Source organism: Carassius auratus, unplaced genomic scaffold, assembly GCF_003368295.1.
Source record: "Carassius auratus strain Wakin unplaced genomic scaffold, ASM336829v1 scaf_tig00003633, whole genome shotgun sequence".
Taxonomy (NCBI): Eukaryota; Metazoa; Chordata; class Actinopteri; order Cypriniformes; family Cyprinidae; genus Carassius; species Carassius auratus.
Window position 1 is genome coordinate 814115 of NW_020523535.1, and position 19287 is coordinate 833401.

Genomic DNA, 19287 nt, shown 5'->3' on the forward strand with positions numbered 1-19287 from the left:
GGCGGACTGGAGTGGTGTGGATTATAGTAATGTTTTGATCAGTTGTTTGGACTCATTTTAATTTAGTCACAACATCATGTTTTTTTTTCTTTGCAATGCCATATGAGGGGCTCTGTATTTCTGATGCAACCAGCTAAAAAAAAATTATATTAAAAACAGACTGAAGGACAATTCGTTGTTAGAAATGGGTTAGAGAGAGATGATTTAAAAAGAAAAGAAAAATAAACAAACATAAATTAACACAATAATAGCACGCAGGATTTATCAAGCCAACATAAAACAAGGATGACTGAGAAATAGCAAAATCCCCAGCACTGTAATGATCACATGAACACTGACGTCTGAAACAGACTGGACTTTTTCATTTATTTTCTGATAAGCAGCACATTTACACATTAGCTTCATGAGAAGCAGAGCAAGAGATAATTCTGGCAATTACTCTTCAAAAAGGACTCATGTTTCTGTGTGTGACTAGACTTTAGTCCACTGTGAACATAACAGCATGTGTAATGATAACAGCCTTGAATCATCTCTGTTCCAGAGGGCAAACACGAAACCAGGAAGAAAGCCATAAAAAAAAGGATTTGTGAATCTTCTATCAGTCCCACAGTTCAGAAGGTGTTTTTGATCTTTGATGCCACGAGGACCAGGATCTCTCCGATGTTCTTCTGCCAGTTGAGAACGTGTTTGGATTCAGCGCACCACAGCTCACCGTGCCGCGGCTCTGCGTTCTCACAGCGCTTCTTCACCTCCTGCTGCTGCTCCTGAGGGACAGAACAACACCAGAGTAACACCAGAGTCCCGAGGACGCAAAACAGCAAGCAGAGCATTCAAAACATCTTCTTTTGTGTTTCATTAGAAATGCCCTCAGGTGTCCATGCCTAAACTAGTTAACTTGAGAATAAAACGCCTTACTTCTGTGCCGTGCTGAAGCTCAAACTTGTAGAAGAACGCCCAGGTGTCGCCCAAGTCTGGTTCGATCTTCACCGTCCGCAGGAACCACTCTCGCGCCTTTGTTATCTTCCTCTCGCTCCAGAACAGTCTGCAGGGCACAGACTTAAAAGTTCAGACTGTTCTTGTCAAACAAGGAATAAAAAGGTGGAGGAATGTGGATGGGTCAACTGGTATTAACAGCAGGGAGAAGTTTGACAAGAGCCCGGTCAGGAGACTTACTTGGCCACAGCCAGAAGCACATGAGGATCATGTTCACACTTCTTCAGAGCGTCAACACTCTTGGTCTTGCGCTGAGGCCTGGCCTCCAAGAACACGGCTTCAGCCCACAGGATTCCTGACAGGAGGAAGCGAAGGTTGAGGGGTGAAAGTGTGCCGAGGCTCCTGACGGATCCATTCAGGGCTGAAGAAAGCGTGGCTTACCAGAGTTAGGACACTCCTGAAGGGCTTTGGCCATGAGCGTGTTGGAGATGTTTTTCAATCCCGCTCTGTATTCAAGTCGGACAGACTCCAGCCTGTCAGAGAAATTGAGAATAAAAATGACACGTTATTTTGGTGAGATTTTGTCATGACATGAAAACGATTAAGACATTATGTAATTGCATGTAGCCTAAAACGCAAAGTCGGCCATTTTTCTGCTAGTTCAGTTAAGACCACAACATTCGGCATGGTTTCTCACCAGATCTCAGGGGTTTGTGGATTCTTGAGGCGAGCTTTCTCTAAGATGGCTCGAGCGCGCGTGAGCTGCCCGACTCTCTCTTCCAGCCGAGACAGGAGCAGCCATAACGACATGGAGTGAGGACACTTCTTCAGCTGAACGGACACAGCAGAGAGAAGCCATTAGAGGAACACCATCATCACGCATTCCCACCGAACAATGGTTGTTCCTAACATCATACAGAATGAGGTTCTACATTTTCCACAAAAAGAAATTCAACCAACAATCCATCCACAGTAAAATGTTCAATTATAGCACGGCATCTTCTCCAGAGCCCATAAACGTACTCCCTGGTTGTAGGCCTCTCGTGCTTTATCGATGTTCTCCGACTGCTCCTCGATCTGTCCTCTCATCATCCAGAGCTTGGGGAAATCCTCATAGTGCTTCAGGGCCTCGGTACAAAGCTCATGTGCCGCGTCAATGTTCCCCAGCACCCACTCCAGCCGCACCGACTTCATAAACACCTGCGAGCAGCACAGAGAAAACACTTATGGCAGCTCGTATAACAGCCTTTAAAGCCTCTGACATCTTGAACATGATTATTAAGACTTTGTGCAATGCATAAGTGCACTGAAACAGCCAGGGAGATTTCCCGTATGAATTGAACACGGCTAGATTCCATCGATACAGAAAAACATAAGTGGTTTTTTTTTGTTGATAACATTACCACTCATGAGGAATCCTGCCAAGTGCTGAGGTACATTTGATCCGGAGATATTTGTTTAGATGCTGACACTCTTTCCTGGAGCCAAGAGTTAAACAAGCCCAGGCAAGAGGCCATTCGAACACCTTCCATCTGCACCATTTACTCCCAAAAGTCCCATGCTCCTTTCTAGTGTGCAGAGCAAGCACATCTGCTGTGAGGAGGTTTGCATCCACTAACAGAGTTCATCTGACACAAACCCTGGCCACAATTCTGTGACAGCATTTTGTAACAGCGATGCCATGCAAAATTTAGCACCTGAACTGAAAGCCACTGTTTGGATGAAGTTTAAGGATTATTAGTTCAACCAGTTCAATCCGAACTAAAGAGAAATCCTAACAGGCAGAAAGCTGTGTCCCCGGCATCTGTCTGAACTCACCCTGGCGGTGGGGGCGCTGCTGCGGGCCTTGGCTAGCAGCCTGCGCGCTCTCTCGTACTCGTTATTCTCCGATTCCAGCTTGACGGCAGCCAGCCAGATCTCCTCGCTGTTGGGGTTAGCCTAACACACAAAGAGACAAACAGAGAGAGGAGGGATGAACTTTTACTGGCCATCGTCCCAGTCAACACTTAGATGCAGTAAAAGCGGATTCGTTTCAGGAAATGAGCATGGATATGCAGTTTAGATTGATTTTTTTAATTATTGTTCTGCAGCTTTCATTTGAAGTTTTGCATACAATTCTTGCATGCTTGGTGTTTTTTTTCAGTTATGTTATGACTCTGTCAACACTGAATCTATAGTAGTTTTGTTGTGCCTTCCATAATGAGTGTGAGGGAATCAAAATCAATTTAAATAGTATCTATTTATATAGATATTGTATACATATATTTCAAATTAACACTTTCAGTCAGTAATGATGCTTTAAAATTGACAAAAGTGAAAGTAAAAGCATTTATATTGTTAAATATTAATTTCAAATAAATACTGTTCTTTTGAACATTCTATTCATCAAATAAATATGAATATATCCTGAATATATGTATGGTTTCCACAAAAATATTAAGCAGCACAACTGTTTTCAACACTGATAAATCACAAATGTTTCTTGAGCATCAAATCAGCATATTAAAAAGATTTCTGAAGGATCATGTGACACTGAAGACTGGAGGAATGATGCTGGAAATTCAACTTTGCATCACAGAAATAAATTACATTTAAAATTATATTAAAAATGAAAGCAGTTATTTTAAATTGTACAATTATTTCACAATTTTACAGTATTTACAGATTTTTGATCAAATAAATGCAGCCTTGATGAGCAAAAGAGACTTACCAAAACTAAACATTTAAACAAGACTAGATCTCTTTATTGTCCATTAAAAGTGCATTTAAAATCAAATAAATAAAAGAGAGTGAGTTAGATATGAAACCTACCACTACCACTTTACAGGTCTTTCTGGAATTACTTTTGTAATAATCTAGTACAAAGAAGTGTAACATGTGCCGCTGCTTCACCATTACAATGCTACGATGCTATCAATAATTATGCTCGTCACTAATAATGCAGTCATGGGAGCTGGAGAGCTGATGGGAAGAAGCACTCACCTGGAAAGCCAAAGCCAGGATACTTCTGGCAGCAGGAACGTCTCCCGCCAACCATTTCGATTTAGCACCCATTAGCCATAACACCTCAGCCTTCGGACAGTGAGCTACAGCCCTCTGTAACAGAGCCTCCAACGACTCCCTGAGAGAAAGAGAGAGAGACATTAAAATAAAGTCAATAGCTGTGGAATATAATCAAGGGATTAGATTATATATCAGAGTCTAAATGAAGGTGCCTCTAAAAGAAAGTGGGTTCAGAAAGACTTCAGTAATGGAAAGTCTAATGATTTAAAACTAATTAAAAGTGGGGAACCTCAAATATTCCTTGTTGCCTTCCTGCCTCTATGAATTTCTATATTTAAATTCTGTTCAGCCGTGTGTAGGCAGCTAGTATTTCTCACCGGGTACCGTGGTTCTTCTCAAAGTAAGCGGCTCTCAGCCAGACGCTCTTCTTGCTGGGGAAGACCTGGAGCGCATGAGCGTAGATGGCCCGCGCACACTCCAGAGCGCCATGAGCCACACACTACGACAACACACAAACAATCAGCATCACAGATCACCATAATAGAGCTTAAACTTTGATTTGAAGCTAAATAAAGTATCTGAAAAATCAAAGAACGGCTTTAATGAAGTAAGCCAATTACTTTTTGAGACCTAATTAAATAAAGGAAAAACTATTGCCTTAAGGTTGTCAATTATATTAATAGAAACAATATATTTTAAGTTTATTGCTGTTATATAGCCAAACTAATGGTAAAAAGATATGACATTAAAGGGAGAGTTCACCCAAAAATGAAAATGTTGTCATCATTTACTCATATTTTGAAGAATGTTTGGAAGCAAACAGTTGCTGGTAGCCATTGACTTCCATAGTATGAAAGAAAAATAATACTATGGAGGGCAATGGCTACCAGCAACTGTCTGGTTGTTAACATTCTTCAAAATACTGCGCGTGTGTTTAACAGAAGAAAGAAATTCACGCATTTTCATTTTTGGTGGAGCTAGCCCTTTAAATCTTCTACTGTAAGGTGTTATTTTCACGATTAAAGGATCAGAGATGTCAGTAGTAAACAGTCAGGTGGTGCTGAATGAACGCAGGATGTGGTTGAGTGAAGGTGAGAGGATGTTTACACTGTCTGCGTCCTCCATCCATGTGTGTTTGCAGTCCTCCTCTTCAATGCCAATCCCAATCACGGCTCTGATCACAGCCTGACATGTGGCCACGCTGCCAGCCTTATCACACTCCTCTGCATCCTGAGACAGACACCAGCTTTGAATTAACACATTCGGATATAAAACTCCTTCTCTCATATATCTGGCAATGCCGCTTTACTAAGAAACCTAAGCCTGTCCTGACTGGAATCTCGGTCTTTGCATATATGCATTTTTCCACTGTTTTTCCTCTGATAATAACTCTAATTTAATAAAAGAAAATTGAAACCAGTTAAAAACACACTGAGCCATCAGAGCTCTTAAAGATTGAGATGTCAGACCTGAATCCACTGCTCGCGGTTGATCTCCACGCCGTTGGCCCTGAGGGAGGTGATGGCTCTGTCGATGATCTTCTCCACCATCTGTGTGTTTCCGTTGGCCTCCTCCAGCTTGGCAGCGGTGATCCAGATATGGCGGTCGGTGGGAATGTTTTCACGGGCCTTGTTCAGAACACGACGGGCATTCTCATAGGTTTCTAACCGGGCCAGAGCCAGCCAGAGCTATGGAGGACAAGCACAACAGAGCTGTCTGATTTATGGGCCATAAAGAGGTTTATGAGTCCTGGCAGATTAAGACTATGTGTGTGTGTGTGTGTGTGTGTGTGTGTACCTCTACACTGGTAGGACAGCACTCGACTGCTCTGCTCAACATGATCCTTGCGTCCTCTGGCTCCTCCAGCTCAACAGCGATCTTCCACAAACGCACCGACTTCGACACATTCTCCAGCGCTGTGAAGACATGCAGATATTGGGATAAAGGCAGTATACGGACAACACTTATTGAATGATTAAACAAAAAGTAGCAAGCATCACACTGCTTGTTTTTGGGCTCATTAGAATATTCTCGCTAAATAAAAACCAGACATAGTAACCCTTTTGTTTTTGCTCTTTCACCAAAACCATTTTATTCCCATCCCCCCACCCACGAATAAATAGAAACAATAAAAATGACAGCTGCGCTTATTAGAGAACTAATGAAAATGATGAATAGTAATGAAAGACGGTCACCTAGTGCATGTTTACACAGTGGAACACAAAAAAGCAATGCGGTTTTAAAACACCACCGAAGTCAAGAGTGACATGCTGAACTGTAAAAAATGTTAATGTTAGAGTTTAAATAATAAACGTTTTTACAAAAAAATGTTAATAAGCTTAATGAAAATGCTAATCCACTCCCTGACAGTAGGTGGCGCTTATGGACAGGTCCACAGTTACACCTGTACACAAAGCAGCGCATCAAAAACCGGTTATAAACTCTAATAATTAAGGTATCATATGGCAGTACAATGAAAAGAAAATGCCATTAAAACTCAGTTCCCTTCAGATGCACATTCACTCCTCAGATTTCAACAGAAACAACACAGAGATCTCGAATGCACTCAAACTTTCTCCAGAAAGCACAAAAACCACTGCCGTGCCAACACTGTATGCAAATCACCTCATGAATAATAAACTGACACCACATTACTTTATAATCAAGGTGGAGACACTGATGAAGCAGAACCAGCACCCTATTTAAAGAGATACAGGACATTTTAACAAGCTGAGACTGATTCATGCATAACTAACACTTCATCTGTCTCTGTCACACAGGTATGCAGGCGGAAAAACGCAGGTGGCACTGGAATGAGAAACCTAAAGAGGAGTGGAGGAAGAGAGACAGACAGAGAGGCACTGACCTTTCCTGAGCACTCGTTTCTTGGCCCTGATGTCCGTCTCGAGCTCGGCGGCTCTGATATAGATGCGCACAGACTGAGGGAGGTGACGCACCGCCTGGGCAACTACTGCCTTCGCCGTGTCTCCGGGCTGCAGCCGGGCGGCTTCCAGCCAAACATCCTCACTCTGAACAGACAACACACACAGATCACACACACACACTCGCTCTATGAACATAACACAAACACTGCCTTCAGACAAAATTACGCAGAACAGATAACATCTTCAGCAGGGCTGTAGAAAAACAAACACAAGGAAACCAATAAAAAGAATGTGGTTTCAGAATCGATTTAGAAAAATGCTTGTTCATCAAGTTATGAAATCATTTTCTTATATGTTGAACAGTTGCCAATATCATTTAATAAAATTGCTACCAAATAAAATAAATAATTGATTCATTTATTTTAATATCTCTTCAAGCCTCACAAACCTAAATTATACGAAACACTAAATCATCAGTCCACGAGGCTGTCTGGTGAATCTTTTGACCAACTCAAAAAGAACGGTTTCATTTTTCCTTGAATCAGACATTACTACAGCTTGTGTTGACTAGATTTTAAGTTACGGTAAACCATTTTTGCTTTCTCATGTATTTTAGCGTGGAGCCCTTCTCAATAGTTCAAATGTATAAAAGGAATAATTGACAATTGGCTGGTGAATTATTAAAAATTAATGTTGAATGATTTATAGAATCAGCTGCCAAGACAACATGTGTGTTCACCACAGGGGTGTTTGAGGACCGATCGCACACAAACATTCGGTCTAAATGGGCAGCTCACTAGGCTTCGAGACACGGCCAGGTCTGCTGAAGTACACTTAATGAAGCGGTGCAAACACTGAGAACAAAAAGAGCCTGACACGGTTTACATTTCCAATCCAAAATCAGCACTAGTAGACAAACTGACTGGCACAGCCGACATAATCCAGGCTCAATTCATGGACCATGACTTTATGTTGTGCTTGAACAATCTTTTCCAAATGGGGTTTTGCAGGTCATGAAGGCACTGCTATAACAACCTGTCAACACTCCTACAGCTGTAAAACTTCAATGCTTCATACACAGGCTGCCCTCTACTGGACAGAGTCCAGCTATTCCTTTACTTTAAACACTGTTCAACCACAACTTACAATTCTGTCATCATTTTCACTCCTTTATTTCACTCCAAACCTGACTTTCTATCCTTTAGGAAACAAAGACGAGAAATGTCTGTTTTTGTCTAAATAAAAGTCAACTGTTAAACAGTTTGCTCTCTTCGAGACAACTTCAAAATAAACATGCTCCCCAGGAGAAAGTCAGTCATTTCTGGGTGAAACATCTCTTTAAGGGGTTCATATCCTTAATTTAAAACATTTTATTTTCAGAGTCCCATTAATAATAAAGTTGAAGGTAAATTTTCTTGCAGCTACTGTGAACGAAATACAAGAAAGAACTGGCGTGATGTCATTTCAAACATAATCAGGCAAAACTAAGTTTGCTCAGGATCCATTTCAGGCCAAAGTGAACTTTCTAGAAGATTTTGCTCTGGCTGGTAAACACCTTCGAACTCCCATTGGTCTGTGATGATGATGATGATGTAATAGGTAGGTGTGGCTCTGGGGCTCCGCCTTCTTTGACATGCGAATCTTCTCTGGTTCATTTCTTCTGTTCAGTCCATCAAAGTCAGACGCGAGTAAAAGCATAAACACACTCACGTGAAGTCATAAATCTAATTGAACCAACACTTTTTTTTCTTTCCCTGTTTAATTCTGTGACGCTGCTTGCTATAAATATGCTGAACTGCAGAGCTGGTGCAAACATGTCCACATCAGAGGTTTTCTTAACTGCTGTTATTTTTGTTCTGTGCTTACTTTGTCACTGAGAGGAGAGCACACAACACATTTTGACACATTCATCTGAACGCCGCACTCAGTGTGTGTAGGGATGCCACTAACAGTGTACCTCTGTTTAGATATTTCAAACTTATTTCACCCTTAAGTGAAAAGAATCTTTGCCTTAAATACAAATGAACCTTAATTTAGTTACACATGGCCACTTCCTCCCTCTTTTTATGCCTCACCTTGGGACACATCTCAGTGCCTTTCATGATCAGGTTTCTGGCCACCTGCAGCTTCCCGGTCACCTCCTCCAGACGAGCAGAAGCGATCCAGGCCGGAGGGTGATGAGGGTTTGTTTCTCTCACGGACTTCAAGAGGAGACGTGCCTTCTTAATATCACTGCACACACACAGAACCACTTTAGATACTGCAACACAGACAGCCCAGATATAAAGCTCATGAGGGTAAAACACTCGGTACCTGATGTCTCCTCCATGTGTGGGGATCATGGAGTTGAGATCAGTGAGATAGCCTTTAGGATCAACTACTGTCTGTCCACTCACAGAGTCAGACACCTGGAGACACCAACAAAGACTCCGTCAGATTATTTTTTTCTTTAAATGAATTCAGTTTTACATTTAAATGCTGTGGTGCATCACCTGACTGAGCCTCATGTCCATCAGAGTGTTCCTGGCCTGTCCGATCTTCCTCATGTCCAGCTCTCCAGCTTCAGGCGTCATGCCTCCTGGGTAGGGTGTGTTCAAGCCCCCTGGGAAGGGTGTCTCTAGCCCAGCAAATTGCTGAAAAGGAAACCGCTCAATTAGAAATTGCATTGTTTTCTATTTTGCAAAGAAATCCTAAAGTGCACTGGATCCCGCAAAGCAATGCATTGTACTCTGATTTTATAAAAAAAAAAAAAAAATCAAGACGATGATGTGAAAGGTGATGGGATGTTACTCACCCCCTGCAGAGGGTCGACGGAGGTGTGGTTTTCTCCAGTCTTGAGGTGCTTGGCAAAGAAGCTGTCTGGCACAGGTGTGAGCTTCTCATGGCGGGGATTCCTCTGCCGTTTGTTCCTGGCATCACCAACCTCAGGAATACTCAACCATTCATCCTCCGTGACCTCAGCCAGCTTCCTCTGTGGGGAGAAATAACACAACAGGGTTATCGTTGACACTACCACTCAAAAGTTAGGGGTGGGTATGTTTTTAAAGTGTTTTTTAAAGAAGTATCTAATGCTCACAGAGGCTACATGTTTTTGATAAAAAATACAGTAAAAACTGTAATATTGTGTAATATTATTACAATAGTTAAAATAACTATTTTCTATTTGAAATTATTTTAAAATGTAATTTATTCCTGTGATGCAAAGCTGTATTTTCAGCATCATTCCTCCAGTCTTCAGTGTCACATGATCCTTCAGAAATCATTCTGACATTTACTGCTCAAGAAACATTTGTTATTTTGCTGAAAACTGTTGTGCTGCTTCATAATTTTGTGGAAATTGTGTTTGTTTTTTTCAGGATTCCTTAAATGAAAAGTTCGAAAGGAAAGCATTTATTTGAAATATAAATATTCTGCAACATCATAAATGTCTATACTGTCACTATTGAACAATTGAACATGTCTTTGCTGAATAAAAACAGATTTTCTTTCAAAAAGAAATATTATGGAGCCCAAAATTTTGAACTGTTGCATATTTGAGAGTAAACAAATTATAAACCCCAAATGTTGATTTTCTTTTTCCAGTTCAAACAAAAAATCCAATTATTAGTAGGGCCGGTATGATTTAAACAGCATGATAACCTCTGAAATGACACAGCTCTGAAATGTGTTATTTTTAAATTTCAGGGTAAAAAAGAAAAAGAAAAAAAGCAACAAAGTATAATTGGAACAGCAGTAATCATAATTCGTTTTTTTTCTGAAAAGTCTGCTGTCCTGCAGGTTTTAATAATTTGATTGAATAATAACCCAATCTGAAGCTAAAACAGAATGTTCTAACAAGCTTTGTGAAATTCTACTACATGCCTGAACCAAACAAACCGCACAAACTCTGAATGAGATGCAGATTCACTCTCAGACAGCAGGGGGCGCTTCCTTGGTTACCATATCAGTGATGCGCGGGTCAATGTATTAATAACCCGCACCCGACCGACGTTTTCAACTACCCAACCGCAACTCGGACCGCAAAAAAATTTAAATAAAATATTGTACCCGACCTGCATTTTTAAAAAGCAGTAAATGCTCATCGTAGCGTCATTGGGAACGTAGGCAAAACTATAGGCAAAAAAAAAAAAAAGTTATATACTATACTTTTGTCAAGAATTATAAAACAAAATCGTCAGTAAGCTCATAATTTGTACTAAAATAGTCTAGTCTGGCTATGTCTATTCGTATGTTTCTGCAAGGTCAGCAGACATTGAGGCTCGGGTTTGTTCTGATCAGAGCTCGTGAGCGGAGAGCGCATTTCTGAATATCCCGATCCGCCCGCTCATTCCGTGGGGTCTCGCTTGACCCAGAATGGCCTGCTGGTTCGAAAATATGCAAGGAGTCATTTTATTGCGCAGGCACCCTGTGTGGTCCTGTTCCACTTCACATACACTGAGCGAAAGGGGAGATTTATAATGACAGGACACTTTTTTACGACACTTCCTCGTTCTGCGCGTCATACGTCATTACGCTACTTCTACGTCGCTGTGCATGCGCAGTACTTCCAGTTTCAGTTTTCAATCCGATCAAGTATTTCCATGTCCTCTCGCTCGGATTACAAAAGGGATAAACCACCCCTTACAATTTGATCAAAATTTTAGTTGCATCGAGCCAATTCAATCCGATTGACGTGTTTACATGTGACATTTTTATTCTGATTGTGCTTCTAGTCCTATTACGATCTGATTAGAAGGGTCCATGTAAAAGCAGCTAGTGAGAGATCTGCCTGCTACAGTATTTTCTCTGTGTGTCTCTGGCCTGGCCTTAACAGACTTCATAGTTTCACATAAATGACATTTTGGAAAATTATAGCATTGCAATGCAGTTTGTGCAAGTTCCCAACAGAAACAAGTAGCAATAAAACAAAATCATAATTCAGCAGGACACTGGCCACTAATTTACACACACACACCTTCAGGTCTGAGAACTGCTGCTGAATTTTGGGCCGCTCCATACGGTATTTCTCGATCTCCTCTTTCTCTCGCAGCTCCCTGAGGATACATCAACAAAATAAACACAGAGACACTACAGAACAACCAACAAGTGCAGATGAGAGAAGAAAGTTCCCACGCACCTTCTTTCTTTGCGTCTCTCATCCATGCGTTTATCCAGAGCGGCGTAGATAGCGTCCGCCTCCTCGTCGTCTTTCTCATACGGCCCACTGGAGAACAGACTGCCTGCGTAACCATTGAACTAGAGCACACAGAGGAAAGGATTTATCAATCCTAAGATATACTGAACACAGTTTTGTATATTCTGTTGCCTGTTTTGCATGCAATCTCGTATGGCCCAGGTCGACACGAGCCTCCTCAGGATAAACACCTCGTCATAGTTAGTGTCATTCAGATCCTCTTCATCCTCCTCTTGGTTCTTCTTCATCTGATCGCCCACCGTCCTCTTCCCAGGGGGAGCGTGCCGATCGTCCACGGGGTCATTGGCATCCCGAGCGGGACCGATATCTGATCGTGTGGTGAAACCCGTAGCACTGAGGAGCACAACACATCACAACTCAGAATATGACAACACCTGACACTATGATTCTTAATGCATTTAAATAAGTCTCTTCCTTTCACCAAGGCTGCAATTATTTGACCAAAAATTGAATTAAAAGAATGGTTTTCTAATTCAATATACTTTAAAATATAATGTATTCCATTATTTTGAGTTTTCAACATCATTTCTCCAGTCTTCAGTGTCAAATGATCCTTCAGAAATCATTCTGATATGATGATTTGATAATCAAGGAGTATTTCTTCTTATTTTTGAAAATACTTTCATTTTGAACTGAACACTGAATTAATGGCTGCTGAAAATTCAGGTTTGTACCACAGTAATAGATTATATATTGATATGCATTAAAAAATATTTCACAATATTACTGTATTTCTGTATTACTTCTGTATTTTTGATCAAATAAATGCAGCCTTGGTGACCATAAGAGACATTTTTCAAAGTTTAAAATTGGTGTAAAATTACCAGAGAACATCTTATAACCCAGTACAACACAATACATAAAATTACACATCAACAAAACATCACAATACATAGCATAAAGTCTCAAAATCCGCAGTGTTGTTGTAATTAATAACATGTGCAGCGAGTGTGTGTTTTGGTCTCTCACCCTCGTCCCAGTCCGGGCACGTAACCCAGCGGCGCAGACATGCCGAGGAACGGCTTCTTCTTCTTATTCAAGCCGCCCATGAGCGGAGACGCGAGCGGTATCGCCGGAGCTCCACCCGCGGTGCCTCCGGTCCCTCCGGACGCGGATTTGCCTGCATTTTTCGCGGGTTGTTTTGCTGTAGCGCTCGCCATCGTTGCGCTGCCGACCACACGCTTCACTTCCGGTACAACAACAGTCGCGCTTCCTGTGACATAAAAGTCTGCTTTAAACAATATCAGTGCCACTAGAGCGCCCTCACAGGTCGGGCGGTGTAAAGCAGCCTGACCTAAATCCACCTGCTCTTTGTGCTTTTGTTTTTGATTATATATATATATATATATATATATATATATATATATATATTGTAAGCTGATATGAGTCGCAAAGAAACTTAAAACATGATGTAGGTTGGTGGACCTAAATCTGCCCTTTTATCTAAAAGCATGTGTATTTTATAGAATCAAATCATCACTTTTGAAAACTATTCATGGGAATAGGAATCACGTTAAGAGTCAAACAACTGAAATGTATATGGTTAGATTTGTTGAGTATTATTTGATGCTACTAAGATCCCTTTGGTTTTAAATTATGATGGAATTCATTTACACTACACTTTTAAATATTGAATTCGTTATTTTAACAAAAAAAAAAAGTATATTTTGGGCTAAAATTATAAATATTCATAAAGCTTTGGGTCATTTGATACATCATGCTTCATCAATGTGAGTTTCATCTACAGAGGGCAGCAGAGGCTTGATTCCCGTGGTCTAAGATACCTAAGGACAGAACACCACTTGAAGGTAAACAGCTTGTATTTTACTACTAAAATATTATGTGATTCAGCTCAATATGCCGAGACAATTAAAAGCAAACCATTTGCAGTCAAATTCCCATAAAAAGTATAAATAGTGCGGCACTCCATTACTAATCAATTTAGCAACAATGGCTCAACCAATGGTGTGAGGTTGGGGCGGGATTTCTGTCATTCTGACCAATGGGAGACAAGGGGAGTGTTTAGAAACCAATTTTGTTTGGGGACACTAGTGGTGCATAAAGTCAGGGGGCCGGTGTCCTGCACAGTTTAAGGTAAAAATCTGAAATTTTGTTGTTAAAAGTTTGTGAACAAGTAAAAAGACTTTTAATGCATTTTTATCGTTTTTAACAGATTTTTAAATGGAGCTTCAAGAATCCATTATCGGTGAGTGTCATATACATTGAGCAGTACAGTTCATATTTGTAATGTTCAATCTGTGCTTATGAAAGTAAAAAGAAAATCATTCTGTGCGTACTTGTGGAAGTAAATAGATAATTTAAAGTTTATATTTCATCAATTGAGATCTATTAACTATCTTTCTGCTACCTCGATGCTCCAGCTATGGATTTCTCTGTAGAGATGATAATGAAAGCAGACACTGTCACATCAGACTCAAGGGCTTTTGGCAGGTCAATTTAATAAATGTGCCTACAACATCAGACAAATCAGCTGGGCTGAAAAGACAGTTCTTGAAAGCTTATAGATTCAAACAGAAATGCCTGCTGAACCAAACTCCTTTTAACACTCAAATTACCCAAATGCAATATGAAATCACTGGCTTTCAGTGGCCTAACTAAATAATATAGGCTAAGACTTGTCAGTCAGACTTGAATATGAATTTTAAGTTTTTTTCATTCTTGCCCATACTGATATGAAGTCAATGTCAAAAGAACTGGCTTGATTCATTGTCTCCATTTACGTAAAATTTAAGAAAAGTCAGGAGACTTTTATACCATTAGCACAAACTGTACTTAAATAACTGTACTGAACTTCTTCACATGACCCAATTTAATTTAAAAACTTTAATTTGCTCACTGATTTATTGAATGGGTGCCGTCAACATGAGAGTCCAAACCGTTAATAAAAACAAACCTGTTAGTGTTGTGTTGTGCAGGAACAAGCACAAAATTCAGAAGTCAACAAACTAGTATATCCAATTCAGAAGTCAACAAACTAGTATATCCAATGGGAATAATCAGGAGGAATCATGAAAAAACAACTGAAACATAAAAAACAATACCAGACAAAGAACTGACCGAGGCCACATCCAAACAAAGCCAGAGCTTTCCCTGTCCAATCTTTTTTTCCCCCTTTTTTTTTCTTTAATCTCAAAAAATATTTGTGTACACACGAAACCACTGAAACCAACTCAGAACAATGTAGAATATATGCCAGAACAGTGTGCTGTGCTGTAATTCTGCCACAGAGATACAGTAAAAATGGAGAAGAAGACTTGGAGCATGCACATAAACCTTAGCTGCATCCCAAATGATGCACTACACAATGCACTCATACACTATGTACTTATGCACTCTGTACTCAACCATGTAGTGTATATGGTTATGTCATTAATAATAGGAGTCTGATAGCCCCTCCGCCTTTGTTATGTAATTAAACTGTGACAGTTGAGTGAATGAAGTGTCCAATATTCGACACTTAGTTTTTCTTCTATTTAAGTTTATCATCCGGGTGTTTAAACTGCACTTTTTCTTTTAGGAATTTTCAGTGTGAACACTACTTGCTCTATTTAAACTGCAAAACATCATAGAATAGTGAATAAGTGCACAAATTGGGCGCACCTCTTGTGCACTGTATACAAAAAATTTTCTTTAGTTATTTTAGATTTTTATTTTGTAAAGCTAATGGGCTCAGTAGCATCAACACAAGCATGTAGTCCTCTGTTGTTGTTGTTGTTGCTGCTGTTACATGACGTAGCGATGTCTGACTAGGGTTGAGATGTGTGGATGACATCATCGTTTCACAAAATATGTGGATTGGCTGTACATATGAAAACGCAAGGGTGTCATTTTCACATTTATATCTACTCTTGGATCCGGTTTAAAAAAACAGCAATTTCAAGCTCCAAAAACACTGGATCCATCTGGACAAAACGTTGATATAATACATAACTTTAACGTATACAGCTAAGCGAAAATCTGTGTGAATATGCTCTAAAACTGAGGGCTTAAATGAATGAAGTGTGGCCAAGTATGGTGTCCCATACTCAGAATTTGTGCTCTGCATTTAAACCCATCCAAGTGCACACACACACAGAGCAGTGGGCAGCCATATTACTGCAGCACCTGGGGGTTCGGTGCCTTACTCAAACATCTCACCTCAGTCATGGAAGAGAGCATTGTACATCCTGTGGCGGAGAAAGGTTGATGACTGACCAAGGTGGAGCCGGAGAGACGAGGGATCCTGGTGGAGCCAGTGGGATGTCAGGCCAGGGTGGAGACGAGGGAGTTAAGTCTGATTTATACTTCTGCTTCGGACCTACTCCGTAGGCTAAGCGTCAGTTTTCATTTATACTTCTGCGTCGTTGTATGTGTCGACATGCAGTTATACATCCACACCGCTAGTCTGCAGTGTCCACGTGCATGTTACTGGTATAACCTACAGTACCACAACAAAAGCTGAAGATTAAGCGGCTCATCAGAGAAGCATTATAGCTGCGATGGCGGCAAATAAATATCAAATCATTAAATCATCATTAAGACGGAACAGGAGAAGATGGCATTGTTTCCATCTCCACAAGGACTTGTACCTGAGCAGATCAACACTGTTTGTCGTGGTCAACTAGTGATGCATACCTGTGCAGTATAATAAATGATAAGACACTTGTTCTTTGCTTTGTTTTATTTTATATAAGAAGGTGTAACATAAAAATATATCAAAGTGCACATAAACACACACAAAACTCAAGTACATACAGGAGGGAGGGGTTCTTTCAGACCAATCACAGCACTTATGAGGAGTGCCATGGCGTCAGGCTATGGCGTGGGCTACGGTTTAGGATGTGCGTCTATGCGTAGGCTACGGCGTAGGTTTGATGGAGAATTATAAATCAGCCTTTAGGAGCCAAGGTAGAGCTGATGGGCAAGAGGGCCAAGGTGGAGTCTGGGACTTGAAGGCTGGAGGCCGAGTCAGGAGATCCTCATGCCCAGGTGGAGCTGGGGACTTGAAGACCCGAGGCAGAGCTGCACAACAGGATGGAGCATACTGTTGATGAGCTGAGGGACTGACAGGAGCCAGTGGAAGCAGGGCCATGGAAGGGGCTGAATCTGAGAGAGGGAGGCTGGGTGGGAGCCATTGTTGAGCAGGTGATGCATCAAAACTGTTCTGATGAAAAAGCATTTTCAGCTAAATCTTTGAAGGCCTGAAGTTAAGTAAATTTTCATCAAATCTTAATTTTTGGGCGAACTATTTCTTTGGGATACAAATTGCATTTCATTTTCAGTTTAGGCTTTTGGTAAACTATTATGACGTGTGCAGAGCCCAAGGATTGAACCTCTGGAGGAGATAAAGGGGAGAGGAACAGAAATGGAATTATTCTCTTTGATCTGTTCCCATGGAGCATTTGGCTTTGGTTTTCCTCCACACATAACCTTGAACAATGAAACAGGAAGAGAAAGAGAAAGAACGCCTGGGAGGAAGAAGGGGAGGACAGCAATGGAAAAACATGGGTGAACGAGGGTCAAAGGCAGATTATACCTGAGAGAGTTTTATTGTGTGAAATCCACATTTCCATGGTATGATAAAACCATAAGTGGGAGATCTTGAGTATTGGTTTTGATGAGTTTTGGTGTGTTCCAATTTAAATTCCAGCTCATGCATTGAAAGGAAGTCAGCTAATGTTACCCAAACCTAATGTATGTATTTTTAGACCCCTAACCTTTTGTTCAAAGCTTATGTGGACCCTTGTAATTTGCCTCCCGATTCACTCAAAGTTCATTGTCTTTACTTGGATATCCATTTACTGTTGACATGACCAGAATGCAAAGAGCAGGAAACATGCCAGGACATTGTACTTCAAACTGACATTGAAATTTAACCATGCATTATAGTTTAGATTAAAAAAAAATACATAAAAGTTATTTCCAAAATGATTTGCAGTTGTACTCTCAGAAAATTTGTTTTGTCCTTTCAGGGGACGGCGGCCAATGCCATTACAGCTTCTCCATTAAAACAGCTGCAGAGATCTTTCCCAGGTAACAAACAGCCAATTGAAGTTTCATTGATTTACAAAATGTTGGCTGATATCCAGAGGTTCAAATAAGGACAGACTAGCAATTAGTTGACCCAGATGACCTGAGAAGTGCATCAGAGAGGTGAAGAAAGTGTAATCGATAGAGAATCCTTTGTTATGACAGATAAGAACAAAGAAGAAAGGGAAGCTGATTAAAAATAAAAAGACTCGATCAATAAGACCATCATGGAAATTGTTTCCTGTTTGCTGGAATGTGCTTTATCTGTTTATGAATATAACAGGGACAGATTTATACATCAAAGTAAAAAAAAAAAAGTCAATTCAAAGCCTGCTTTATTGTCAATTTTTCAGTACAGTACATACATACAGAGAATAGAAATTGTGTTACTCTCAGACACTTGGTGCATACAGATAAAACAAACAGTAGAGCATAAAAATACAGATAAGTACATATTAAATATAAAATACAACTATACAAATAAGGGCATGTAAAAAAAAGTTAAGGGGGGGGGGGGTGAAATGCTATTTCATGCATACTGAGTTTTTTACACTGTTAAAGAGTTGGATTCCCATGCTAAACATGGACAAAGTTTCAAAAATTAAGTTGTACGTTTGAAGGAGTATTTTTGTTCCCAAAATACTCTTTCCGGTTTGTCACAAGTTTCGGAAAGTTTTTTTTCGAGTATGGCTCTGTGTGACGTTAGATGGAGCTGAATTTCCTTATATGGGTCCTGAGGCACTTCTGCTGGAAGAGCGCGCGCTCCCGTATAGCAGAGCACTGAGAGAGCACAGGCATTCACTGATCAGAGCGATTCACTGATCAGAGCGAGAGCGTCGCGAAAAGTCACAAAAGAAGTGTGTTTTTGGTTGCCAGGGCAAGACAACCCTGCACAGATTACAAAAAAAAAAAAACAGCATTAAGGGACCAGTGGATGGAGTTTATTTTTACAGAGCATCAACGGAGTTGTGCAAGTGTTTTTGTTTGTTCTCTGCATTTCGAAGATGCTTGTTCACAAGGCCCAGTTTGACGACGCATTTGCGTATCGTTTATTTCTTAAGGATGATGCAATCCCAAGGAAAAAAGGTCACGATCGTGTGTTGGAACCCCAGGCGGTGAGTAAAACTGCTTCAAATATCTCTGCCTCCTTGTTAGTGCGTCCCCTCCCATGCCAGAGACCCGGGTTCGAGCCCCGCTCGGAGCGAGTCGTTGCTGCTGTTGCTCTCCTTCAGTTTCAGCCTC

The 19287-nt window shown here is 40.6% G+C and overlaps 1 protein-coding gene across 1 annotated transcript; it reads right to left on the bottom strand.

Moving 5' to 3' along the window:
* Nucleotides 1-339: 339 nt before the first annotated feature.
* Nucleotides 340-13225, bottom strand: LOC113070283 (pre-mRNA-processing factor 6). The gene is made up of 21 exons (XM_026243520.1): nt 12985-13225; nt 12186-12348; nt 11938-12056; nt 11776-11854; nt 9616-9792; nt 9314-9454; nt 9135-9229; nt 8897-9053; nt 6803-6965; nt 5734-5852; nt 5406-5624; nt 5044-5166; nt 4314-4435; nt 3916-4054; nt 2752-2871; nt 1957-2133; nt 1631-1764; nt 1375-1466; nt 1174-1288; nt 916-1042; nt 340-764 (listed from the first exon to the last, which is right to left on the bottom strand). Exons 1-21 carry the CDS (start codon nt 13173-13175, stop codon nt 612-614), a joined length of 2925 nt encoding a protein of 974 aa, XP_026099305.1. The 5' UTR covers nt 13176-13225; the 3' UTR covers nt 340-611.
* Nucleotides 13226-19287: the final 6062 nt, after the last annotated feature.

What these genes read in the sequence shown, in the direction of transcription:
- LOC113070283 (XM_026243520.1), bottom strand. Translation starts at nt 13,175, where the DNA reads ATGGCGAGCGCTACAGCAAAACAACCCGCGAAAAATGCAGGCAAATCC. An exon ending in GGATGGAGGACGCAGACAGT is followed by an intron (nt 4,436 to 5,043) that starts GTAAACATCCTC and finishes GTGTTGTCGTAG; the next exon opens with TGTGTGGCTCATGGCGCTCT. An exon ending in GAGAGGCCTACAACCAGGGA is followed by an intron (nt 1,765 to 1,956) that starts GTACGTTTATGG and finishes GTGTCCGTTCAG; the next exon opens with CTGAAGAAGTGTCCTCACTC.